Consider the following 27,555-nt stretch of genomic DNA (forward strand, 5'->3'; position numbering starts at 1 on the left):
TCGATGACTTCCTTGTCTTATGGTTTGTCTATAAGTTCCCATGTGTGATTCTTCTCGATCATTTTGATTTCTTCGTTCATAGCCTCAATCCATGTTTCTTCTTATGCTGCTTCTTGAAATGTTTGTGGCTCACTAAAGAAGAGAGCCATCATTGCTTGGTCACAATGGTAATCTTGTAGCCATGATGGCGGTTGCCGATCTTGTGTTGATCTTCGGGCTTCTTGACGTTCAGGAGTTGAACCTGATGTTCGCTTCTTGAGCTTGGGGATGACCTTGAACTTCTAGGTGTGCTTGGACTCAGAGATGATGGGTTTGTTGGTTGGTCTGCTCCATCTTCTTCACTTGGATCTTTGGGAGAGTATCTCCTTCGCGAGCTTCAATTTCTTTTTCTTTCCATGTCCATTCGACTGCTTCATCGAAAATTACGTCTCTAGAGATGATTAATTCTTTAGATTTAGGCTTGTAGAGGCGATATTATTTTGTTTCATGACTGTATCCAATGAATATGCATTTTTCTCTCTTCTCATCGAGCTTTTTCCGATTCTCCTTCGGGATTTGGACATAAGCTACGCATCCGAACACTTTGAGGTGCTCTACTCTTGGCTTTCTCTTGTGCCAATCTTCATATGGTGTTAAATCCTTAACTACTTTTGTGGGAGATCTATTGAGGATATATATTGACGTGTGAACAGCTTCGGCCCAGTATATTTTGGTTAGATGTTTACCCTGCATCATGCTGCGGGCCATCTCTGCTATAGAGCGGTTTTTCCTTTCTGCGACACCATTTTGTTGAGGTGTACGCCTTGCTGTAAGTTCTCTTTTAATTACATAATACTTACAGAACCTGTTGAATTCGTTGCTTGTAAAAGCTTTTGATTTTTTCTCCTAAAAATATACACATATCATGCGAATAGTTATCTACGAATAAAAAAAATTATCTTTTTCCACCAAGAGACGGATTCTTGGTAGGACCCCAAATATCTGCGTGAACAAACTCTAGAGAAGCCTTGGCCCTCCAAGATACGGTAGGAAATGACAATATGTGCATCTTGCCATATATACTGCTTTCGCAAATTTTTCTTTCATTTTTTATTGAAGGTAGTCCAATTACGGGTGGTTGCTCGTAAGCTTCTTGTACTAATTCCCATAAATCTTGGGAGATAAATATTAACCCCATTTTTTATTTTGTGGTTAAAGGTTTTGTTTTATTGTGGAGTATATTGGCTGATGTGTTTTGGTTGTTTGGAGGTCTTGGTTTTAATTAGGTCTGATACCAAATGTATGAAAATTTAGATAGAAAAATAGTGAATTGATTTATTTGGAGATGAAGATGAGTGAATATGTAAAATGGTTATTCTTATTCATTGCCATAAATTGATTATATTTATAGTGATGCGATTAGTTACAAGTTTACTAAAATATCTTAGATATTTTATTTTTTAATCTTTTTTTCTAGGAACTTTTATTATATTATCTTAGATATTTTTATTTTTTTAATTCTTTAGTTTAGATATCTTTTATGTTTAATTAAAGTTCTAGATTTTTCTAGATTATTTTAACATAACCCACATACAAACCCACAAAAGATTCACTACTAAAACTATTGCTAAAAAGTAAAAGTTATTCCTCAAGTTTAAAAAGTGGTATATCCTTTTATCTTTCTTCGATGTGAAACAATTCACATGTGGACAATAATGAACAATGTAACAATCTATAAAAGTAGAACAATGATGTCCAAAGACACATTCAATTTATTTCTCACACATTATTATTCTATATATATCCATATTACATAACAAATAACCATTACCATAAATAGTAAGCAATGTAACTATGCTTTCTCAAGTGCACAAATGTTGCCAGAAGAATCAAGACTAATAGAATCATATCTCAACAACATATGTGCAACAAACAAACAAGCAGTAAGAGGAACATAGTCCTTAGCAGCACATTGCTTATTAGAAGCATCAGCAATTCCTGTTTGGGACCCATTTGACCAATACAAATAACTCAACAATTCCCCACCTGCTTCACCCACAAATCTATTAGGCACAAACTTATGTGGGTCATAAAACACCTTAGGATCCCTCATCACAAGGGGTTGAAACCCACAAAGCAATTCACCTTTTTTAACTTCAAATCTTGAATCATGTGATTGTATCACAAAATCCCTTCTTGCTCTACCATATTGGAGTGGGACCGGGGGTTTTAGCCTTAGTGTTTCATACGCAAATGACTCCACATTAGGCATACTTTGAATTGTGTCGAAACTCAATAAGGAGACTGAACTACACTTTTTTCGTACCTCTTCTCTCAATCTGTCCTGAATCCCGTCTTTGTTTGTACCTAAATTGTTAAGAACTTCGGGCAAAAATAACGAAAACCCGCCAAACGCATTGAATCCAAGGATGAATAACAAGTTATGTATTGCCTCTTGTTGAGTTAATCCAAATTGGGTCTTGGCTATTTCTATAACTTGGTGGGCCTCTTTTTCTACAAAATCAACAAGTTTAGTGTAATCCCCTTGTACTAACAAATATGGGTATGGGAATGATTGAAAGATAAGGCTAGTAAGAGGTTGGAATATAGGTAAAGGTATGATGGGTAGGAGTTGTAAAGCTAGCCATTTATCAACCATTATATGGCCTGATTCTGAGAGTTCTTGGGAGTAATTTGATGGGTTTGCACCAAGCATGGCTTGTGCTAGAAAGTTGAAAAGGCATTTTTGTAGGGGCATTAGTAAGCTGGCTGATCCATCTTTGGATATTGATTCTTCAATGGTGTTCCACATTATGTCCAAGTTTGATATCAAGGAAGTTACCCATACTCTTGAACTTTTCTTTAGTATGTCCATTACAAAGTTTTTTACCTGTCAATATAATATATTATATTATTTAACTTGTTAAAATAAAATACACAAATTTTTTAATGAGACCGTTTCGTGATGAAACTATTTCGATTGGGCTGGTCCATATACATTTATGGTCCGTTTGGTAGGTGGTAATAAACGGTGGTAATGGAAATAAAAAACTAGTGTAATTTTGGTTGAAAAATTTCTTGGTTACCTTGATGGTCATGCTTGTTCAACTTCTTCATGAAACTCATTCCATTGGGAGATGTGGTATTAGGTGATAGTGGAAATTTATAAACAAAAAAACTTTTTTTGATCAAAGTTTCATTACCATGGGAATGATATGAAATTTTTAATGAAATTTTACACTATAAATCATCCCTTTACCACCATTTAATACCACTAACCAAATGAGTCGTTAGTGTGTTAAAGTGATTACTTGTAATTTTAAAATGATCGATTAGAAAAATTGGCTAACTATATGGGTATGTTTCGTGGTGAGATAGTTTCATACAAGAAGAGCTGATTAAAATAACGTGTATTTTTAGAATTTAGAAAATAAACTTGGGCAACTAAATAGAGAGAAGGAGAGGTAACATACAAACAAGCTCAAAGGAGGTTCACTGATAAAACAAATTGATGATAGGAGTGTTACTTCTTAAATTTATAAAGTGACAGATTCTCTTTTATTTTTCTAATGTGAGACAACTTATATATGAATAATAATGAGAATTTTAACATTTATCGATAAATATACTTTCAACTAGCACTCAACAATAAACAGTAACACTCAACAAGTTTAGAATAAAAGTTAAGCCTAATGAATCAAAGGAAAGGGATTAAGGAGATGGACGGAATTAATAATAGGATAACTACCTCTTGTTTCTTATTTGTTCAAAATAGAAAGGAAAGAAGAAAAAAAAATGAAAAATAGCACTTTTTAATATGTAGATATTTAACATATTATACTTTTTAATAAGTTAGTTGTGTTAGATGTATTTCTTATTCTTATGATTCTACTAATTTTATTTGATTTATTAATTATTTTAAAATATATTCTTAACTTTCCTTCATTTTTAAGATTATAAGTGAACCCATAATTTTCTAATTTATCTCATTCACAAATTCATTTCAATTAACTTATTCAGATAATTTTTTCACCTTTTTTTTTTTTTTGCTTTTTTACATATTTACTTCTATGTACACATTAAAAATCAATAAATATATTTGGAGGTAGCTATTAGTAATAAAGATCCAATAATAATAATAATAGGAAAATTTCCACGCAGTAACCCTAAGGTTTACCAAATTGTTCCACTGTGACTCTTTTGCACATAAAACGTTAGCAAATGTTAATTTCGAAACTTTAAGACTATTGTATGCCTATTTATGCGACTAACCATTTCAAATACCATCAATTTCAACTATTCCCCCAAAACATAAACCCTAACTCTACCATCTTTCGTCCAAATCATATTTTCTCCCAAATCTAAAGATGGTAGCGTTAGGATTTATGTTTTGGAGGAAAAGATTGAAACTAATGACATTAGAAATGGTGAGTCGCATAAATAGGAGTACAGCAGCTTTAAAGCTTTGATATTAACATTCGCTAACGTTTAATGTGCAAAAGACTGCAGTGGAACAATTTGATAAAATTCATAATTACCACGTAAATTTTTTTAAAAAAATTTAATTATCACCTGAAAAACTCAAAATCTTTTGAAATTTCTAATAATAATAATAATAATAATAATAATTTAAAGTTGTATGATTGAGAAACGTGTTTCATGATATGACAAGTGGTTTCAAGTTTTAATTACTAGACTAATCTTCACCATCTTTCGTTTTTGCCCCCATGAAGACAAAAAACTAGGGGACAACTATTGACAACCGTTTGTGTTATAATACCCTACTACAATTGTTCATTTGTCCCACAAAATTTGTAGTATTTGAACTTGACATTTTTATATGAGCGAAACGAATTTCTTGGTAATATTTTTTTTATGGTTATGAATTTTCGTCTTGTTTTAGTTTTAAACTCTAGTTATAATTCCTATGAACAAAATATACTTAATACGAAGATGATGACGATATTTTTATGTCACTAACTCAGTACAACATAAAATGCTTTTAATGGGATATATTTATTGACATTCAATTTAAATTTCTAACAATATATATAGTGAATTTAGTGACATTTATTAGAATTTTTAGCAGCATAATAAAAATTCGTATTAAAAATTTTCGCAACATAGGATCTAATGACATTTCTCATAAATGTCATTATAGACTATAGTAACAATTACATATGTTACCAAAGGTCAAATAAAGTGTTAATGTGTTATTAAACCACTTTATTATTGGACTTAAAATAAAAATCAAAACTAAAAATATAAATCAAGGATATTCTTTTAATATCACTAAATCCTATATTTTATTATAATGTATGTGAGTTTTTATATCACATTGTGGCAATCTCTATAAATCAACAAGGTATGAGACCATCTTATGACCGTCTTATTATGAGACTAATCCATATAATTAGTTCATGTCTTTAAGTAATTACTTTAAAATCGTTAATAAGCCCTTAAAGGTTATAAGTGGGACTTTATGATTAAAAAAGTGATCACTTTAAAATTATAAGAGTTCATCCTAAGGTTATAATTAATTAGTTTAGAACTTAAATGTACATTGAACCAACTTAATAAAAATAGTCTCATCATAAGACGGTAAATTGATAAAAAATACTTTAGAGTCATCTTTTATTAGTAAAATGGTCATATTTATTTATCAAATTTAATAAGCAATAATTTCGACCCTATTATTTATTATTTGGGTCGTCTACCACTGTTTGTATTAAAGTTTAAATACTCAACTATCTCAAATGAACCTTTATTACGTAGTAATTTAAGCATTTTCAAATTATTTCTAGAAAAATTCAATAATAGAAGATCTCGAAGTATGTAGAAAGATGACAGCCAGATTCGGCTGAAATTATGAAATTTTATATTTATATTATATAATCTAGATTTTTATTATATAACTAGTTTAGAAACTTATGCAATGCAACACGTATATATTATCATGATTAAATTTATCAAATACATAACTTTTCAATAGCAAAAATAAAATACTGATTTTTTTTACATTATTTATTAAACACATCACTTTTTCATTCAATTTAATATATCAAATGTTAGGTTAGTTATATAGAATTGCTATAATAAATAATACTCCATATTATACCTAATTTAGCGCTAATTTTAAAAATAATCAAATTCTAAATTAGGTTAATATATTATGTAATCAACTATCATCCACTAAAATAATTACATTTGTCATGTCTTCTTAGAAAATGACACTTGATATTTTCCAACATTTTTATAGTATAGTATATGATATGATACTTTAAGATTATACTTATTTCCTCCGTTTCACATTACTTACAACATTAGAAATACTGTACTATTTATTCATCATTGTTAATCTATATTTAAGTTAAAACATAGTCAAGTATAAACTTATTCGATTCATCTCATTACAAAGATTATTAATTAATTTTTATAATTTTTTATTATATATAATTAAAAATATTTAAAATTAAGTTAATATATTAAACCGTATAAAAAGTAAATATTACAAGTAATTTAGAGTTGATGAAGTATAGTTTTAAGAAGTATGTACTTTTTGCATGACAATGATTTATTTTTAATCAAACTGAAAACTTTTGGAAAAAAGTGGTCCATTGTCTCAATATATAAAACTACTATTAAACTAATACGGGAGCAATTGTTTTATTTTAATGTATTTTTCAATTTTGAATATCATATTAATAAATTTTACATCAAAATAAATGAAATGCGATTTTTACTTGATTGTGATTTAACCTAATATAAATTTAAAATAAAATACATATTTAAAATAATCGATAAATAATGTAAAAAATAAATGGGACAATTGTTTAGAATTGATTAAAATGTAATTTTTCTTTAGAAAACTCTCATTAAAAACTATTTAATTTCATACATTATCCCAACGCTGATAAGTGGCTCCCACCTACGGGCTAGGGTGAGGTTTGGGAGAGTGGGAAGTACACAATTTTACCGTTGTTAATGATAAAACTAACAAATATATTATTTTTGATTGACTCTTGGTAATAAATATCATGTACAATTTCACATCAATAAGAAATGCACCTGATTTAATGAGTTACATTACTTAATTAAATGCCAATATTTATTGATCTTACTTTGACTAATTAAATGTTTTTCGTTACCAAACAAATAAGTCCAAATAGTAGTTCGAACATAAAGAAAATTGACAAAAGAATTTATTTGAGCAAAGCACATATGTGAGGCTAGATTAAAGTATTTTGTTTGATTAAGGTACCTAAATTAACATTTGTATCAATTTTTCCCATTTTCAACCACCTAACTTATGAAAAAAACATTTTTAATCACTCATAATTTTAAACTGATCAATTAAAAAAAGTGATTAATTATATGAGCTCGTCTCATAGTGAGATAGTCTCATACAAGACGAGCTGGATATAACAATATAGAAACAAAGAATCAAACCTTAGTATGATTTTCCTCGGTCGTATCTTGATAAACACCAACTCTCATATCTCCGGTAAATTTAGTGCTAGGCATAAAATCACCAACAAGAATATCTTTTTTCTCAATAATATCAGAATCAAATAAATGAGCAAAAGATGGAACATCAAGTACAGCAATCACATTTGGATTAACACCCACAAAAAAAGGAAAACAAGGTGGAACATTTGTTCTAAACACACTACTCTTATATTTCTCCATTTTTTTCCTAAAAAAATTTTCTTGACCTTGTAACCATGTGTAATTTAGCCTATCACCAATCGGCCCGATGATTGGCCAACCATAGCTGCCGGGGAGCGGACGGAGCGGTAGGGTACCACTTGGAAGAGGTGTTGGGTTTACGGTCAGGTTTGGGTTTGGGGTGGACATAGAGGCCGATATTGTAAGCATTTGGTGTGTGGAGTTTTGGCAAATTTGGTGATTGGAATTTGTTGTAACGTAGAATATTTGAAAGTTGCATTAAGGAGGATGAGATATTTATTTATTTTTGGTGTTTTATAAGTGTTGTAAAGTTGTAAATGGTGTAAGATGATATAAGAGATAAGGTTTTGAGAGATGGGATTGGTCCCTCTTATATTTTGTATTGAGTTAATGTTATGGCACAAGCATCACATGTAGATTGTACACTAGTACTAGCTAGCTTAATGATGTATACATCTATAGGACTAGGATGGATACATTAAGTATACATTTATACAAGTATTTTGAAAATTTTAGAAGACGTTCGGTAAATGGCTGATAGCAGGTAGCTGGTTGCTGATTACATTGGTTTTATTTGATTAACTTATTTTATCGACTAGTTTAATCAACTGATTTTAAACTCGTTGCTATGAGCAGCTTGTTCAAAACAACTTATTCGTAATAATAGGTTGTTTCAACGAGCTATATTACCAAACACTACTAATCTAAACGAAAACATTCTCTTCTCCCAAATTTTTTGGTATGATAGCTAATATATAATTTTCGATAATTGGTTGTGGATTGATTTAGTTGGCCGACAAAAATTAAAATATGTAATTGTTGTTTTCAATTTGCTGGATTTCGGTAGGTTAGCACACACTGATGACATGTTTGACCCTCTAATTATATTTGACTAGATTTGCATGTGAAAACATCAAGTTGAGTAAATTTCGGGTTGAGTCTTAACTGATTTGGTTTGGCCCAACGGGCTAAAAGTTTTTAAATATATTAAAAACGATATGATATATTTTTTATCATTAAATTATCTAATATTGCTCCAATCAAATAAGAATTATGTAAATTTTTTCTTTTTTAAATGTAAATTACTTAATTGCTTAATTGATTTATTTTTGGCAAAAAACGATATGGAAAGTTTATTTGACAAATAGCCTATTATCATCAGTTAAAATTTTTCATTTGGAGGGGCTATGTATGGATCTTATCATGTTATGATTAATATTTCAATATTATTATTAATTGTATGAATGTATGCTATAATATGATACTCCTTTTAATCTTATATGTTCTCCCAATTTGGAATATGGGAAGGAATCACATGATAAATAGTTAATAGATTTTAATATTGTGTAATTATTAATTGAAATTAATGACAAGGTGCTTTGGAAATTAAAAATTGCAATTATACTAAAGAGATAAAAATAGAAACATAAAATAAAAAGGGAGTGATACACCTAAAAGGAAATCAAGTAAATTTTAGGGGACAAAATTGTAAATATGTGATGCTCTTGTAGTCAAATGCATTAGGCAATAAAGATAGTTTTTTCCCTTAATATTGAGCATCCATGGAAAACTTATTTCCCATTATATCGTCCAATGTAGGACGGACATACAAAATATATATTTTTTTATTTTTTATTTTATCTCATTAAATTTATCCTATTTTTATTTTTGGTTATGAATAACACTTATTTTTTAATTCTTATTTATACATTTAACTTACATTTTTATCCCATTCACACATTTCATCTACTTATTGATGGTTATTAGTTGGGTGCGGGCCAGATCCAACCATACCGGGCCCAAACTCATTAGTTTTTGATGGATCCATACTCGAACCCGAATCAAGACCCTTAGGGTCTGAAAATTTTAGACCCGAACACAAACTTATCAGATTTAATGGGTCTAAGGTTCTAAAAGGATTTTAAATTGGTCTTGATTGAATTATTTGAGCTTGAACCTATTTACATTTTAAAAGTTGTATTGCTACCAAAATTGGTCTATAAATAAGTTTAAATTCACTCTAAACAAACATAGAAATAGGTTTAGAACGAATTTTAAATTGATTTTAGGTTGTGTAATAAGTCGAATCTAGAGCGGGTTTAGGTCTTAAATAAGTCTAGAGAGGGTCTGGGTTAGATTTTGATCTCATACCCATTTTTTTGGATTCAAAATCAGACCCGAATACGCTGGTCTAAAAAAATTGTACAAAAACCCTAAAAATAGGGGCAGGTCCAATAGGATCTTTGACTCATAACCATCTCTACTGTTACTTTCCCCTAAAATGTCACTTTACCCGTTTTTCTTGATTATGGCTCGCTTTAATACTATAGTCTATAAGTACATAAAAAGTGAATCTAATTTTGAGATAGTCTTATCGTGAGACCGTATTTTGTGTATTTTTTATGCATTTTTTTGAAGTAGTTAATCCAGTGAAAATTTTCATTTGGTATAACGATTTGATTATAAACTGTCGCAAAAAAAAATTCTTTAGGTAATGTAATTTAAATTCAAGATGAATATTTAATTCAAATATAAGATGCATTTCTTGTAATTTTGACTTATATAACAATTTGTGTAGTCTATTTAAAAAGTAATTTTGGACTTTTGTAAACTACAACCTTAATATTTTAATTTTTGGAAATTACAACCACCGAAGTATCAAAATCTACATCAATTAGGCCAAATCACAAATTACCGACTACTTAACTTAAATTTTTCGACCTGAATGTGATTTGACTTGAATGATGTAGACTTTGATACTTTGACGACCGTAATTCGCAAAAAATAAACATTAAAACTGTGATTTGCAAAAATGTTAAACTTTAAGCACAAATTATTGTATGAGACAGTCTCATCGTGAGACATGTCGCTGCTTGCCGCACAGATGGGTTAAATAGCCCATAATATAAAATTTTAGCTTATAGACTTCTTGTTTTGAGGTCGTCTCACCGTGAGACGGTATCATACAAGACCGACTGAACTTTAAGACCACAATTCACAATTATTTTTAAGCTGGTCTCTTGAGAAACCGACTCTGTGGTCTAACCCATTAAAACTTAATTAAATAAAAGATAATAATGAGCTTACTAAATTAGGGATGGTGTCTTAAAGAGACCGACTCTCATAAGAATTTGTGTTATTTTTATGGAAAAATTACCTAAAATAATCTAACCTTCTACCAATTTTCCTCCAATAATCTCAACTATTAATTAATTATGAATAATCTCAGCTATTAATTAACTATGAATAATCTCAGCTATTAATTAACTATGAATAATCTCTATGTATAGGGTCATTTAACATATAGTATTGTTTGATGACCTAGAACCGGTTATCAAACTTTAAAATCATTTTCTTTTTTATTAAACCTTAATAAAGTAATTTTTCAAACTCCCCTCCTCATTGAAAACAATTAACACTTTCTTCCATTGAAGACAACGTACAGTAGTCCACCATTGAAGTTGAAGATGGAAGCTCGCTTTCAGGCCCGGCTCTATCACCAGATATTCGTGAGCAGTAGCTCAGGCCCCAGTTTTTAAGAGGACCAAAAATTCTTTAATATTTATCCTCCATTAATGAGCAAATTTTCTTAAATTCTTTCTCTGATTTCTTTCCCATTTCATTTTCCTTAGGTTCCAAAGTCTAACTCCTTATCCCATAAATTCTTGAACTTCCATTCTCCGTTAATGAGCCGACTTTACTTAGAGTACTTTCCCATCAAATTTTAGGTTTCAGAAATAACAATTTAATCATTTTCAATCTAGGTATTTGGTGAATCAATTAAACTGTTTTAGCATTCTTCATCTTCTACCTTTTTCTATACCATTTGTATTCTTCCTTTGCTTCTCTCTTTATCTCTCTTTTTTTTTTCTGGCTTTCTATTCTTATCAAGAAAAACATAATATAAGAAATTAACAATCTACTAGAGTGTTTTTTTTACCTAATTTTTTGGTTCAATAAGTAATATTTTTGATCTTTTTTCTTTTCCTTTTTCGATCCTTAACTTGTAGCTTTATCTTTTTTATGTTCTAATTTTATTTATTTAGGTTTGATTTTTATATTTAGTTAAGTTATAAGTTTATCTCAACAACCGGTTAAAAATAACTAAACAACACTTCAAGTTAAATGACCAAATAAATAGAATTGTTTATGATTAATCAATAGTTATATTATTATAGAAAAATTATCGAAAGGTTGAATTATTGTAGGTAATTTTTCCTATTTTTATTTAATTATAGTTAATTTTTGTTTTGAAAGAATTTTATTTAACTTTTTAATAACTCTATAGAACGTTAAAGTCTCTCCTCAAATAAGACGGCTTCCTACTTGAAAAAAAAAGTCTAATTTTACAAACCTCCATTGTTTCGTCTTCTCAAACACAAAATCATTCAAAAGGGAATTGTCTTTCTGAAAAGCATTTTTGTTCCTCTTCATTTACCTCTCTCTTCCCTCCCTAATTTCAGTTTCAATGGCGAGGAGAGAAGAGAGAGAACAAGAAGGAATCTCATTCCATGGAATCATTGATTGTATGCCCCTTTTTGCTAAAGAACTTATCGCTGGTGGTGTTGCTGGTGGCGTCGCTAAGAGTGCTGTCGCTCCCCTTGAACGAATCAAGATTCTTTTCCAGGTGATTTCCATATTTCTTTTTCATTTTGATTTGAATTCTCATCTTCGTTTCGTTTGAATTCATATAGTTTCTTGTCGTTTTAAGTGGTAACTTACATTTGATCAGCAGTTGATTAAGCTTCTTCTTGCTGTAATTCCTTCTATATAGATTTCTTTTATGGGGTTTTGAGAGCTGGTGTTTTATTGTGGTAATTCAAGAAAAGTTGTGTTGCAATTGCTTAATCTTTTCTTGTTCGTTGAGTAGAATGCAATTGAGGAAGTAATAATGCGGTTGAATAATCTAAATCCTCATTTCTTGATACATCTTTAGGATTGATTCCAACATGAACAATGTTTAAAGGAATTTATCTATTGGAAATAATTTAGTATCAGAGTGAGATTGTGAATACTGAATCGTTCCAATTGGAGAATGTTTATGATTGGCTTGCAAGTTTAAGATGAACTCACACATCAGGGATTATGTTGCTCAAGTTATTAGGAATTCTTGAATGCAAGAAGTGGAAAATCATGTGGATACAATTTGCATTTTGCATTTTGATCAATCTATTATGGTTCCATAGACAACATGTAAGTGATAAGCTACTCCACCTACTACCGATTAGTTAGAGGAAGCTATTCTATTTTGGATGTAGTTGGGTTGGGAGGTAGGTATTAGTGATTCTTTAGGGATTTTTGTTTTAAAGTTTAAAGTTTGATACATGTCCTTGATAAATGTAGGTTATGGGAAAAGAGTGAGTTTTTTTCTTGGTTGGTTGTGTATAATTGCTGTTAATAGTGCAGGTGATGTAACTGATTGCTCTCTTATTTTTCCTTCTAATTTTTGAGTTAGGCAACTTAGAGTAGTGAGTGGCTTCATGTACAAACTCATTTGCAGTATGCCTGTCAAACTTCTAACCAGAGTTCTTGGAATTGTTTGGTTTAAAAAATCCTTTGCCACTATCATGGCTGAGTAAACCGTTGAGCTCTCTGTTAAATTGATGGAAAAACCTATGTGTACGTGCATACTAGAAATGATCTTGGCTTCTTGCCTGTTTTGCTAAAACATGCCTGGCTTTTGGAGGAGTAAGGCTTGGGGCAGGGCGCTATGTGGGGGTGAGATCTAGTTTCATGTTCACTATCCGTTTTGGGCATCTGCATATTACAACCATGGTGATTTTAGTAAATATCTACCCCTCTCATCTAGTCATCTTAGACACTCAAGAACCATGCTATTTTGGAAAATTTGAATTTCTCTAATGACCTTACCAATAGCAATCTGAGATTAGAATATAGTACCTTTCCAAGTGGTTCGAGTTTTTTTGACTCATTAACTCATGCATGTACCTATAAAGTGATTTTGAGTGATAGTAGCTACTTGAATTTGTTGAAAGATGCTAATTTTTGAAAGAGTGAAATCATGAACTTAAAAACGGATTGCCATCCTATTTTGTAAAGTATTATACAACTCATTTTGTTTCCCTTGCACTTAAAACAAAAGGGAATGCATAGATGGAGTACATCATTTGGCTTCACTTACCTATTTCCTTTGACTTTTAGTAGACTACAGCATTGTTAGGATCTCTAGGAATAGAACTATCTAATGTATAATGTAAGACAATCTTATGAGCGATTTTCATTGTTATATATTTTTTCAACCTTGACATCTATGTTTAATTTCGTAAGAAAATGTGCTTCTCTATTTGCTTCATGATAGGTTTGCCTTATTGATTAAATCATATGCTATTAGCTTAGACCTTGAGTATCATCTATTTGGAGCAGAATTATCAGTAGACCCCTAAAGTTACCCTGCAAGACATTTATAATTGGCAATCTTGTGTCTTTATATGCAGCCTTGTGTGTAGTTTTATCAGTAGATTATTAGTAGAACTATCTCATCTTGCATTCCCACCGAACAATTAACTTTTAAGCCAGCTTAACATTATTCAGTTAAGGAATAGACACCCTATATAACTGTAGATGGAATGCTGCAGTTGTGAGACAAGTTAGCTGTGCTTATGCTACTGTGGTGTCTATATATCATAATATGTTACTGTATTGCTGTATCAAAAACCAATGAGTTAATTAGGCTGTAAAGAAGATGGCTCGGATTAGTTCACTAAAAAATTCTTTATTTAAAATGCTTTGTGATCTAAAATGAATACGTATGTTCCAAGTTTACCGAATGTGATTAGAGGTCATTCGTGCATCTGTGTTGTATAAAATAGAGGCTTGGATTGCTATTCTAAAATGTTAGTATCACCCGTCTTGGTTGCTTTAATGTTAGTATCAATGTAGAATGGATTCTGCTGACTGATCAAGGATACTGATTAAAGCGTTCCATTTTTCATACGGCAACAGATAAAATACTGTCCTTAACAAGATCAATTTTTTCAGAGACTACGAAAGTCTAACTATGTATGTGAATCCATGATTTTTCCTTGTGTGTCTGCTTTCATATTCTCTCTGTTTTTTACTTGTTAATCTTTTAATTTTTTTTAATTGTTTAAGAATAGTATTTATTAAAGCAAAACTTGATTTGCAAAAGTAAATTTTCAAAAAACGTGTTGACACTTGCATCAAAATGTTCTAGGTTGATGGTGTAAAATTTTCAAATCAAACCCCAAAAGAATTTATGTTATGAGCATCAAGCACATTTGACACATCCAACACATCTGATTATAAGTTTATAACAAACACCACTTTTCTTTGTTGTTTTGCAGACAAGACAAGCAGAATTCAAAAGTGTTGGGTTATTAGGATCCTTTTCTAAGATAGCTAGAACAGAAGGAATACTTGGTTTCTACAGGTGGATATTTGCACCACGCATATTGCTGGGATCTCTGTATTATTGTTGAATTAAACTGCAAAAAAAAAAAATAGAGATAAAAACAGACCGAATTGGCAGATGTGCTTGGACTTAGATATGAAGATTCTGACTTCGGTATCGGCATGACCTTAAATTTTCGAAGTTTGACTTTGGCTTGGATTCAAGAGTTTGGGTTCAAGTAATAGTTGAATTAAATGAAACAAATCTTTAATCAAAGTCATTTCATTATAGGGAATTCTATTTGGACTTCATAATTAGTTTGAGCGCCTCGAGCTTACTAAACCATTTTAGTTAGGACTTGGGATTTGGGAGTGAGGTTGGTAATTTAGATTTGAGTTTTTATTTTCATTTGCGTTGCTTTCGAATAGGCCTAAATTGGACTTTTTCGTGTAAAGAGAACACTAATTCCAAAAATTTGTTTGCATCTTATTGTGGTGTAAGTTCGATTTGCTGGCTTGGTGATGTATACATTTGGTTTTGGGTTGAACTTGAACATTCAAAATTTTTATTTGGTTGGGAATATGCAAACCATATAATCAAAATTACAAGTCTGCATTGCAGTTGCCAGTTGCTCATATTGAGTAGAAGATGTTGCACAAATCTTGATAGTATTTTTGTTTATTTTTTCAGAGGAAATGGAGCAAGTGTTGCACGAATCGTTCCTTATGCAGCTCTGCATTACATGGCATATGAGGAGTACAGACGATGGATAATTCTTGCTTACCCTGATGTCTGGAAAGGCCCTGTGCTTGATCTTTTGGCGGGATCATTTGCTGGTGGAACTGCTGTTCTTTTTACATATCCTCTTGATTTGGTTCGGACAAAGTTGGCGTATCAGGTAAGCACTTTGGAAAACAGCTGATTCTCATTTCGTTTAGAAAGGGTTATTGATCTTGTCTCATGGAGTCATGGAGATGTTCTAGTATTCTTTATTTTATTCGTGAACAAGTTTTATACTTGTTTCTCATAGTGGCTAAATATTAGAATGTATTTATAGCACAGGTTGTTGGACCTGCCAATTTAAATGGTAAAGGCCTTGTTGGAAATGAAGAATTGTATAGAGGTATTCATGACTGCTTTTCGAAGACGTATAAAGAGTCTGGAGTAAAAGGTCTTTACCGGGGTGCAGGTATGCTGCTTGCATGAAACTGCATGATTTCATTTTTCAATGTTAAGATCTGTTACTTATATCATTGTTGGTTTTTCAGCACCATCACTTTATGGTATATTTCCATATGCGGGTCTGAAATTTTACTTTTACGAAGAGATGAAGTCTCACGTACCTGAGGAACACAAGAAAGACATCTCGGTGAAGTTGATTTGTGGCTCTGTTGCTGGATTGTTGGGCCAAACCCTCACATACCCTCTTGATGTTGTGAGGCGGCAAATGCAGGTAATTTTTAGACTTGAGTTTCTGCCTTATGATTGATAAATTGATTTTAGTTTGGCAAATGGTTATTGGTTGCCGCTTTTGACTTTTTTAGTTGGCTTGTTTGACTAGCTAGCTGTTTTTGTTGGCTTTTAAGTTAGTTGGATGAGCCAGATGTTTAAGTATATGTTTGGTAAGATTAGATATGGCAAAAGTAAACTAACAAACCAAAAATCCAATAAAAAAGCCAATTAGAGCATCTTTTTTATTTAATCTGAAAAGCCATTTATCTACCAAACATTTTCATTGGCTTTTTGTCTGACCAACAAGCTAAAAGAGTAAAAGTTAACAAAAAAACAAAAAAAGCCAACTAACTACTAAACACCTCCATTTTTCTACATAATCAAAAAGGCTTTAAAACAATCTTTTTTCGAAACAGGTTGAGCGCATGTCTAATGCTACCAACAAAAAAGGAACATTTCACACACTTGTTACTATAGCACGAGAGCAAGGGTGGAAGCATTTGTTTTCGGGACTAAGTTTGAACTATTTGAAGGTAAACTAAACTATGACTTTATCGCCATGCCTTCAAATCCAAATATACAATGTAAAAAGAAATTTTGGTTCATTTTCAATTTTTTTCTCTTTAGGTTGTACCCTCAGTTGCTATCGGCTTCACTGTGTATGATACAATGAAATCATTCCTGCAAATGCCCTTACGAGATGAAGCTGTTATCGAAGTGGCTTCAAAACACACAAATGATCAACCATCATCAATACATTCTTTAAAATAAAATACTCATTCTTTTAACGCAATTAGATCCTGATTCATTACATTACTGAATAATTCAATTGTATATGTACATATGATCATCGACCGGCATGAGTCGAATGTAGATATCATCTTGTTAAACTTGTTAGCCATTTAGCATTGTACGGCATATAATACCTATCTCTTCCAACGTTCTGGTCTATGTCAATTGTCAAAGAATGTTTGGAATGTAAGATAGAAGGATTTTTTTCCTGGTAAAATGAAATAAATACATTTCAGTAGTCTTCATTTTGTTGTAAACATTACAAAAATCAAACCGGTTTCGATCCGAGTTTGGTTCGTCCATTTTGGGTATTATTGGTTTTCGGTTTTGATTTTTGGGATCTAATGTTATCTAATACTATCCTCTGTTTTTTTTATAGCTACATTTCATCCTTTCATTGACAACCTTTCGGGAGAAGTGTAGCTAATAAAGTGAAACGGAAGATACTAGGATACTAATTTATTAGAGAATCGGTTTTTGTTTTAATTGGAGTATGTATCACTTTTCCTATGTAAGATCCTGAGTTCGATTATCAATGCCTTTCCCCTGTAGTGCTCCCCTTAACTCAACCTACCTTGTACTAAAAAATATTATTATAATGAAAAGTTATCATAAAACCGGTCTGGCCAGTTCAACACATACTAACAAACATTTGAACATTAGAACTTCTTGATTCTTAGCTCACACCTTCAAAATTCACATGACATGAATATTTATTTTCCTCTTAGTCACACACTCACACTTCATATAGTGAGCTGACGTATACATAAGTTTATAGCAGGGCTTAATTAGCAGGAAATGTTATTTCCAGGAGACACTCCAAACTGCTTACAATACTGAGTATAGTACCCTACACGTGCACGAACAGCTGCAGCATTACCACCACCACATTCTCCGCCATTGACCGCTCGAATAGTTGATCCGAACCCTTGACCCGAGACAATCCGAGAGTGCACATTGTTCATCCAAAACCAGAAGGCTGTCCGGAAGGCTATAACCGGGTTGTTAGCAACTGTTTCAGGTGCATTTAGACCATCGAATCCAATGCTTTGACCTGCTGGACCGTAGTTATAGTTCCATGTAATCTGAATCGGTCCTCTGCCGTAGTATTGCTTGTTAGGGTTGCATGGCCATGTACTGCTTGATTGACAGTAAGTTGATTTTCGGATCTCCTCTATGTAGCAAAAATCTGCATCAAACAATATTGACAGCAATTAGTCTTATATTAGGAGTATAATTGGAGCATCAAACAATAGACAATCTCCATTAGACTGGTTCATGTATATTTAATGGACAGTCTCATACAAGACGAGCTGATCAAGTTATATGAATGGTAAAACTTACGTCCAGTTTCATGGGTGACATGGGCAAAAAAAGCAGCAACTTCCCGCTTAGCATCATCAGAGGATCCAGTAGTACCAAACTGGGGATAATGAGAGACAGCACTCAAGAAAGCAGATCTGCTATAGAAATTCTTACCAGCACAACCAGAGCCTGCTTGGCTTATGATACCATTGAAGAAAGCATCAGTTACTAAACCCGAGACCGAAACAGAACCACTTGGGGTTGGTTTTGGGGTTGTTGATGAATAACAAGGACCCTGTTGGCACCCATCCCCGCAGTAGGCGGAAGTGGTGCCACAGTAGCCCCATTTGCTGCAGCACAAGCCTGCTGCACACCCGCAGTTTTGTGCAGAAACTAGTGCGCTTGATATACAAGCTAGGACTATGACTATGAGTATGGTGAATGTTGGAGCTTGTGAACCCATTTTGGGTTTTGAATGTTGAGACTATAGAGAAGTGTGGAAGGAAAGTATGAGATTATGGGATGAGGATATTGAACATGAGTCAAGTGGGTTTATATAGAAATTGTGAGCTTATACTTATACTATCATGATTGGGATAGCAAATTGGCGTATTGGTTTTAAAGTTGGATTTAATGATTAGAGTGGTTTAAAGGCGAACTTAATTTTAGAATTTGATAAAAACGTAATATTTATTTCTCTTTATTTTATCATTCTAATTATTTTGTTAAGAGACTAGTACGTGTGCGGACCACCTTTGATAATAAATAAAAATAAATTGAAATAATAAAACCTTTAAAGTATGCAAATGATTAACAAGTGCTTTCAATATATGGAATTCCATTGACCAGTACTTACAAATTTATTAAATGTCTTACTTTAGATGTAAAATAATTTTTATTTGTATATCCTAGACATTATTTATTACAATAGAGTATATATATTTATATATGAAATTGAATTTATAATTTTTATGTTGGGGGCATACGATGCAAGCTCTTCTTCCCATACCTTAAAATAGTGAATATGTATACTTCAATACATCAGTATATATTCAAATCTTTTTCGATCCGTTATTTATCTAAAATATCTTTATCAAAGTTATGTCCATTTTATATTTGCAATTTTTTAGTTGACTATCATTCCTATTAGATACGCACTATATCTGTTTTACTCCAAATTTTTTTTAATATCTAAATAAATGGATTTTAAAGTAGTACGCCTAATTTGACCATGAGATGATGGGATGTACAACTAAGTCTTGTATGGATGTATGCTATAAGTCAGTTTTAAACACCAGCGTATGATAATGTTTTTGCTATAACGGTGTAGTGGGTTTATGCCAATTTTTTGTAAGGTTGACTTTTGACTTTTGCACATCCTTGAAACCAAGTCTTCTATGACAAATGGTTCGCTAGCCAATGATTTCCGGAAGTGGGCATTATAAGTGATCGACATCCTTCATTAGACTTATGTTCAACCAATAACTAATCGAAAATAAATCAATGAGGATTGGCCGAGGAAAGGAGACGGATAAAAAAAAATATTTAATAAATTTAGATGTAAGTTGTTAACTATTACTAAAAGTAAAGTGAACCAATAAGCCAATCAATTTATTAATCTAATCAAATATAATTTCTAAAATTTTAATATTGAATGACGATATACTTGACAAATGATTGTTGGCTGATTTAACTAGTTAGCTTATTTAACCTTTAAAATAAATAATATTACTTGATTTACTAGCTAATTGTCATTAATGGTCTAAGCTAATTGTCATCGTTATGTTTGGTAATATTTGGTTTATTTAATGTTGATAATAGAAAAAAAAAGAAAAAAGAAAAAAGTGTATAGCCAAAATCAGTCTTAAAAGGGTTATTATTAGTTAAAAATTGAATATTTTTTCGATTGTTTTGGCTTATCAAATAGCTAAATGTTAATTAAAAAATTATTTATCAAACACATAATAATTTATGATTGAATCAGTGGTAAAGAAAAAAAATATTCCTATGGTGTTTCTATGAAAAATATGGATATTTGGAAATAAATAATAAAATTGGGTAAATTGTGTAAATAAAATTAAAAGAGGTTATGGGATTCTAGAAAGTGGTGTGTCATATCCAATAATAAAAATGTGGCAAAATAAGCGGAACAGATCAAAATAACAACACTAATTTTTTATTGAGACGGTCTTACCAAAAGACGGCTTCAATTGGATTAGCCCAAAGTTTTTTAAAATAACTGCTCTCTGTACAATTTAAATTTCATTGTTTTTGATGTTCTTTTTTGTAATGGGTTGCTTGTATGGGTTCATCTCACCATAAGACGAATTCATACAAAACTTGCTAAAATAACAAATAATGTTTAAGTGTGAGTTATTGGATTGGAGGGTCAAGTGAAGAGGCAGTTCAAAAATGGTGCACAATACCACAATGTGCACTAGACTTAATAATCCTTGATTCATACTTCGTCAGTTATATTTTTAATTTGCACCTTTGAATGTCTCTAATGGCAAGTCTTGAGGAAAAATAAATTTGGAGGGGTAAAAGTTTTGAATTTAAACTTGTGTTAAAAATAAGAGGTAAAGATTTAAAAACCTAACCACATAGTTATAAGAATGTTAAATTTTACCACATGATAAACTACTTTTTTGTTTTTTTTAAATGACTCATTTGCTTTTGGGTTACTATTCATTAATCACTCTTAATTTGTATTTTATTCTTAAATCATGCATTAAATATAGACAAATCAAATCTTGTTTGATTTGTCTCAACATAAGGTTTATTAATATCTAATTTTTATAATTTTAACCACACAATTATCACTAATTGAGGGCAAATATTTAAGGGGTAAATAAAAGTCAAACTAGGAAAACAAAGTTAGTTCCATAGATAATTAAAGGAATTTGATTGTTAGAGAGGTGGAAGAATTAATTAGAATGTAATGAAAAATGGAAAAAAAATAGCAATTTATTTCTTTATTTTGGGGTATAAATTTACCCTAGGGGAGGGTGGAGGAATTCTTTATCTCCAAATGAGGGAAATCAAACTTTTTTTTATTCATCTTTATTAATTTACTCTCATTCTACCTCTATCACAATTATTTTAATAACTATTGCATCTTTAATTACCGTTGCTACATTAGTTTGACTTTCTTCTCTCTTTAAATATTTATGCGTAATCCAAGCGACCTCTAATAAGTATTTAATTAGTATATCAGCAAACATGCAAAAGATAAATGGACATTTGAAATGAATCAGAGAGAGTATTATTATGCATGATTTTTAAAGGTATATGTAATTAAGTGGAAAATTATTGTGGAAATTAAATGAGTAACAAATTGTACTAGATGCCATATGCCTACACATTTAGGGATGCTTCATGATAATCATACATTAATGAAGTACGTTGACTTTTGATTCATTCAAATAAGAGCCAACATAAAATAAGTTACATAATTATTAAATTTGTTTTTAAATCATTTATGCTAGGGCTATACTTGTAAGTTTTAATTATTAATATTATTCGTATTTTTTATTATGGTTTTAGTATGGCTTAAATTACTTATTTGATTTGATTGACTTGTATTATTTCATTTTTATTTAAGCATTTTTTTTAATAATTATGTTTACAACTTTAATTCCTACTCAATACCATATCTGAAATTGGTAATGTAACAAATTAAATTTTATAAAATAAATAAATTTAAACAAGTATAACCAATAAACTCATTAAGAGGTTTCCTATTAAAATTATACTCTTTTAATTTAAGTTATTATTCTCATTAATTAATACCGGCAACAAACAGACCATCAATGTATCAAACAATTACATTATTGTCTTACATACAAAAAATTGAATTGAATTTATTATGTATTTCTACTTTATTATAGTTATATTATGCATTGATTCCAAAACCCCATATTATTTATAATCTGACAAATAATTAATAAGATTATTCTAAGTTTTTATGGAGTACTCTCTCCATTTTTGTTCTTTCCCATTTAAAATATGCTATTTTAGAGAGAGAAATTTGATTAAAATTTTTAAGACATATCCATGTGAGATTTCGTTAGATTTGTTTTAATATATACTTTTTTATTATATATTTTTATAATTTTCTATAATGCGTATTTAGTGATTAAGGCTCAAAATTTACTTTAAAAACTGATGTACAAAAAATAAACAACAACAAAAAAACGAAAAAAGTAATAAATTACGTTAATTATTTTGATATTGCATATACCACTAAGACATTGTTGTGTTTTTTTTTCTTTTCGGGGCATCGAAGACTTTCCTACAGAGAAGAAGGGGAATAAATATTTTTGCATGAATCGAATGCTTATTATAAAGGTAAAACTAAAATATTTTAACCACTTAGCCAAGCTTTCAAGAACAAATTGAGAATATAAGCCAAAATGCCTACAATTTAATCAATCATCAGGACTAGAACATAATTGATTAATGATTTGTTATCTTGATAAAATAAAATAAAATAAACTATTTATTATATATTACCTTTTTGCAAAAAATTACCTATTTTATTTCTTTTGTAAAAAACTACCTTATATAATCCAAATGTACGTTTACAAAACACTATTTACTAGCAGAAAATATTTATTGACCGTCAAACTTAATTTAATTAATGATTTGTTATTTGTCTAACATATAATAAATATTTGAATGTGATGAAAATTAATAAGTGTATATATGTACGACACAATTAACAAATCATTAATTATCGCCACATTCACTTATAAGTTTACAACGAGAAACGTTACGCCTAGATCTTGGTTGAGTTGCAGGCCAAATCACTCAGTTTATAATGCAACTTGTACATTTTTTTATAATTAAAATTGAAACTAATTTTTGCTTTTTTGTTATTGAACATTAATTCAATCATATGAATGATGTTATTAATTATTTTTACCATATAATAAGATTAAATATTTTTTCATTCAAAAAAATTAAATAATTAATTGATAGTTGAGAGAGTTTATGACTTTATGTTAATTAGAGAAGTGTTAGAAAAAATAAAGTCCAGGGGCAAAAAAATCAAAAAAAAGTGACAACCCAATTCAAAAGATAAGATAATTTTATTTCATCATGGAGGATTAAAGGTACATAGAAAAATGGATTTATAATAAACTCACATGAGTATAGAAAGTTACAACAAACGTAGAGTACACAATCGATGCAAGTGTCGTATGGACTTAATATACACTAAAATAGTATACATAGTATTTTAATGTGGACTGTGTATAGTACAAGTGTTGTGTGGACTTATAATACACACTAAAATAGTGTATACAGTATTTTAATATAGATTAAGTTTATACAAGACTTTAGCAATAAAGGTTACTCCCAGGAGAAACACCAAATTGTGAACAATATTGAGTGTAGTACGATACACGAGCATTTACGGCAGGTGTGTTTCCGCCATTACATTCCCCTCCATTGATAGCGCGAATGGTGGCGCCGAACCCTTGGCCGGAGATAATAAGAGAGTGCACATTGTTCATCCAGAACCAAAAGGCGGTTCTAAAGGCGATAATTGGATTGTTAGCCACGGTTTCGGGTTCATTTAAACCGTCAAATCCTATGCTTTGTCCTGCTGGTCCGTAGTTGTAGTTCCAAGTAATTTGAATGGGACCCCTTCCATAGTATTGCTTGTTGGGATTGCATGGCCATGTTGTGCTTGCTTGACAATAGGTTGATTTCACTATCTCTTCTATGTAGCAAAAATCTAAATAAAAGAAAGCATGGCCCATAAGTTTGCACACTATTTGTAGCTAATAAAGTAGAGTTTAGAAGTAAATGAACATGAATAAGTACATGTTGAGATGATTATTTTTCGGGTTTAAATTGAGTTCAATCAGATTCAGATTCGAATCAAACCTATTAATTTTATGTGAATCTAGACCCATATCTTAATTTATAGGGCCTTAAAATTTTCGGATCCAAACCCATCAGATTTGATAGGTTTGGTGAGGAGTCATAAACTAATACTCCTATTTCATACGTTACCACTTTTATATATTTAACAAATTAAAGTGCACTTACCTTTGTCTATAGCTCTAAAAACAATTTCAAATAACATATTCCCTTCTATTTATTGATTTAGGGATATTTTCTTATTGGGTCAATTCATTATATTGATTATGTTCTATTTTTATTTTTGTCATTCTTTTTTACCTTTTTACCCTTACTACAACAACACAATAATACATAAGTATCAACGCTCTTTAAGGAAAAAAAGAGTTTTCCACCCACTTTTAAATAGTCTCTCACCTTTTCTTAGTTTTGATGTAAAACCCAAATATCCCTTTTATCTATGAATAGAAAGGAGTATAAAATAGACCTAAATAATTAAGTCATGGGTCGGGTCTAAAATGAAACTACATTAGCTTTCGGGTGAATATTCTAGGGCGAATCATCTAAGGCCAAAAGTGAATCAGTGCCCTTGAGGGTTTCAATCCAAATCAATTATTGTGTCTAAAATATTAAATCCAAATTTTAAAATTACAAGTCTATTTTAATTCATTTTCAATAGGCTGATTTTCGACCAATGACCATCACTACATTGAAGAAACTCTTATTTGGATATAAAATAAGTTAAATAGCATGCACCAAATAGAGGGTATCCATTATAATAGTTAAATTAAGAAGTCAGCCACTATAAAATTATCCAAACATTAAAAAAACGCAATAAAAAAAATTCATAATTAAATAACATACGTCCAGTTTCGTGAGTAACATGGGCAAAGAATGCAGCAACTTCACGTTTAGTATCATCAGAGGATCCACCGGTTCCAAACCCAGGATAATATTGGAAAGCACTTAGAAAAGCAGATCTGCTATAAAAACTTTTACCAGCACAACTTGAACTGGCTTGGCTTATAATTCCATTAAAAAAAGCATCTGTTACCAAATTTGGAACACTCACTGTGGTAGAAGAATAACATGGCCCACTTTGACACCCATCTCCACAATAATCAGCTGTTGTGCCACAGTAACCCCATTTGCTGCAGCACACATCAGTCGCGCAACCGCAGTTTTGTGCTGCAGCGCCTAGAAAGGTTGATGCTACACAACCAATTGCTAGGAGTATGGCTAAGATTGGACTAAGGGAAGACATTTTGGTTTATATTAAGTGAAGATGATGTATGGGTGTGATGGGATGAAAAAATAGATAGTACCCAAATGGGTTTATATAGGATAACTTAAGGTTATCTCATTTTTTTTATTGTTGTACTAGTGAATTGTTTAATGTCGCCAACTTTGACCTTTAATGTTGTGCAACATACTCAATCATATTATATTAACGGTCAGTTTGGTAATTGATATTTAAAAAAATGAGAATGGTAATGAAAATTTAGTGCAATTTTGGTAGGAATATTTCTTTACAAATTTAATAGTCGTGTTTATTTTCGTTCAATTTCTTATGAGCAAGATACACATTAGCCGCAATATTAAGATAAGTTATAACGATGAATAATGCCATTAATTGTAATGTAGCAAGTATTTCAAAATGGAGAAAGTACATTTTATTTATAGCAAAATTAACTTGGTTTGAGAAATTGTGACAATGGAAGTTTAATTTGAAATTAAAAATTTGGAAATCAGATTTTGTCTTATTTTTAGTAAGTACCATCTTTTTCTGGGACAAGATCTTGAAGATCTTGCGCCCTTACCCTGTCATTCAAAAAAAATTATAAACTTAGATAGGTTAAAAATAGAGAAAATTAATATTAATAATTCAATCTTTCACTCAATCATCGTAAATAATTCCACTTTAGTTTGATGTCAACATACTAAGATGATAAACTAATAGAAAATTAAGGATAAATATTGAATTATTAGAAAATAAAAGAATATGCTGATAATAATTTAAGGTCAAAGATTTTCTTATTGACAATGAAGGGATAAAATTTTTAATTATTTATATCACTTTTTTCCTAAAAATAAAGGGGGCAAAAATTTAAGCTCTCCATCTCTAGTTTATAAAAAATTATTAAGTTACCTATACTAAGATAACTATAAACACTGTATGATTTATTATCTCATTTACGTACAATGCAATAACAAGTTAATAATTTATTTTTGTTTTGTTACAGCTTTTTCAAATTATTTATTTTTATATTTTTTTATCTTAATCTTTATGCACTCAATGTTAATTAATTAAGTAAATATACTTCTTGTACTTGTAGCAAAATTTCAAGAATAGAGATCATACCCAGGTTGCTTGATACACAAATCATTTACGTTGACTTTGACTTTAATTAAATCATATCATTGAGTACGTTATTAAACAATATAATAATAATCGGAGAATTGAATTGCGTAGGCGCAACCACTACAAAAGAATAAAAAAATTGCGACAACACATTTCGTCACCTTTTGATAGCTAAATGGTTAAAAATGGATTGGGCGACGAGTTAGCGACGGGAATTAGGGCGGTCGCCTTTTCATTTATCGCTAAATTAAAAGTGGACGCCATACTCTCGCCAAATTTTCAGATACCATGTGGTGACGACCTGGTGACGACCTCTCCTCGCCAAAAGCAGTCTGACATGGCAACGAAAACTCTCCTCGCCAAATCTCTCGCCAACAATATATAGACGACCAAACCGGAGACCACATGCCCGTCGCCAGTTGGGCGACCAATTGTTCCTAGCCTTTTCGTCACCTAGCTTGGGCGACCATTTTTTCGTCGCCATATTGTCGCCAGAACCAGCAGAATTTTCATTTCGCATTATATATATATATATATATATATATATATATATATATATATATATATATATATATATATATATATATATATATTATATTTAGATATATTTTATATTTGTTGTAATATTAAGATAAAAATATATACACATAAAACAAATAAATAAAAATAAAGAGCTGGGACATATTATATATAAAACAAAAGTTTATTTACAAAGTCACAAAAATTACATATA

General features: G+C 30.7%; 4 protein-coding genes across 5 annotated transcripts; 1 reads left to right on the forward strand and 3 right to left on the reverse strand.

Moving 5' to 3' along the window:
* Nucleotides 1–1,720: 1,720 nt before the first annotated feature.
* On the reverse strand, nt 1,721–8,212 carry LOC130816123 (fatty acid hydroperoxide lyase, chloroplastic). The gene is made up of 2 exons (XM_057682756.1): nt 7,429–8,212; nt 1,721–2,869 (listed from the first exon to the last, which is right to left on the reverse strand). The coding sequence occupies exons 1-2, from the start codon at nt 7,855–7,857 to the stop codon at nt 1,832–1,834; spliced, it is 1,467 nt and encodes a 488-aa protein (XP_057538739.1). The 5' UTR covers nt 7,858–8,212; the 3' UTR covers nt 1,721–1,831.
* Nucleotides 8,213–11,785: 3,573 nt separating this feature from the next.
* Nucleotides 11,786–17,529, forward strand: LOC130816125 (mitochondrial carrier protein CoAc2). Of its 2 annotated transcripts, XM_057682757.1 has the most exons (7): nt 11,790–12,295; nt 14,994–15,079; nt 15,731–15,938; nt 16,103–16,229; nt 16,309–16,493; nt 16,909–17,025; nt 17,120–17,529. In XM_057682757.1, exons 1-7 carry the CDS (start codon nt 12,137–12,139, stop codon nt 17,261–17,263), a joined length of 1,026 nt encoding a protein of 341 aa, XP_057538740.1. In that variant the 5' UTR covers nt 11,790–12,136; the 3' UTR covers nt 17,264–17,529. The 2 variants fall into 2 exon arrangements, with proteins under 2 accessions (XP_057538741.1, XP_057538740.1); XM_057682758.1 differs by lacking the exon at nt 14,994–15,079 and having other exon boundaries at nt 11,786–12,295.
* Nucleotides 17,530–17,880: 351 nt separating this feature from the next.
* On the reverse strand, nt 17,881–19,140 carry LOC130816126 (endochitinase EP3-like). The gene is made up of 2 exons (XM_057682759.1): nt 18,629–19,140; nt 17,881–18,473 (listed from the first exon to the last, which is right to left on the reverse strand). The coding sequence occupies exons 1-2, from the start codon at nt 19,050–19,052 to the stop codon at nt 18,073–18,075; spliced, it is 825 nt and encodes a 274-aa protein (XP_057538742.1). The 5' UTR covers nt 19,053–19,140; the 3' UTR covers nt 17,881–18,072.
* A 4,520-nt stretch (nt 19,141–23,660) lies between these two features.
* Nucleotides 23,661–25,779, reverse strand: LOC130816127 (chitinase 5-like). Its single transcript, XM_057682761.1, has 2 exons — nt 25,325–25,779; nt 23,661–24,332 (listed from the first exon to the last, which is right to left on the reverse strand). The coding sequence occupies exons 1-2, from the start codon at nt 25,722–25,724 to the stop codon at nt 23,932–23,934; spliced, it is 801 nt and encodes a 266-aa protein (XP_057538744.1). The 5' UTR covers nt 25,725–25,779; the 3' UTR covers nt 23,661–23,931.
* Nucleotides 25,780–27,555: the final 1,776 nt, after the last annotated feature.

This window comes from Amaranthus tricolor, chromosome 6 (genome assembly GCF_026212465.1).
Source record: "Amaranthus tricolor cultivar Red isolate AtriRed21 chromosome 6, ASM2621246v1, whole genome shotgun sequence".
Taxonomy (NCBI): domain Eukaryota; kingdom Viridiplantae; phylum Streptophyta; class Magnoliopsida; order Caryophyllales; family Amaranthaceae; genus Amaranthus; species Amaranthus tricolor.

Coding starts and splice junctions, on each gene's coding strand:
- LOC130816123 (XM_057682756.1), bottom strand. CDS start 7,857: ATGCTTACAATATCGGCCTCTATGTCCACCCCAAACCCAAACCTGACC. Junction 2,870..7,428: donor CCGAGGAAAATCATACTAAG/GTTTGATTCTTT, acceptor TTATATTGACAG/GTAAAAAACTTTGTAATGGA.
- LOC130816125 (XM_057682757.1), top strand. CDS start 12,137: ATGGCGAGGAGAGAAGAGAGAGAACAAGAAGGAATCTCATTCCATGGA. Junction 16,230..16,308: donor AGGTCTTTACCGGGGTGCAG/GTATGCTGCTTG, acceptor TTGGTTTTTCAG/CACCATCACTTTATGGTATA. Junction 17,026..17,119: donor TAAGTTTGAACTATTTGAAG/GTAAACTAAACT, acceptor TTTTCTCTTTAG/GTTGTACCCTCAGTTGCTAT.
- LOC130816126 (XM_057682759.1), bottom strand. CDS start 19,052: ATGGGTTCACAAGCTCCAACATTCACCATACTCATAGTCATAGTCCTA. Junction 18,474..18,628: donor TGTCACCCATGAAACTGGAC/GTAAGTTTTACC, acceptor TGTTTGATGCAG/ATTTTTGCTACATAGAGGAG.
- LOC130816127 (XM_057682761.1), bottom strand. CDS start 25,724: ATGTCTTCCCTTAGTCCAATCTTAGCCATACTCCTAGCAATTGGTTGT. Junction 24,333..25,324: donor TGTTACTCACGAAACTGGAC/GTATGTTATTTA, acceptor TCTTTTATTTAG/ATTTTTGCTACATAGAAGAG.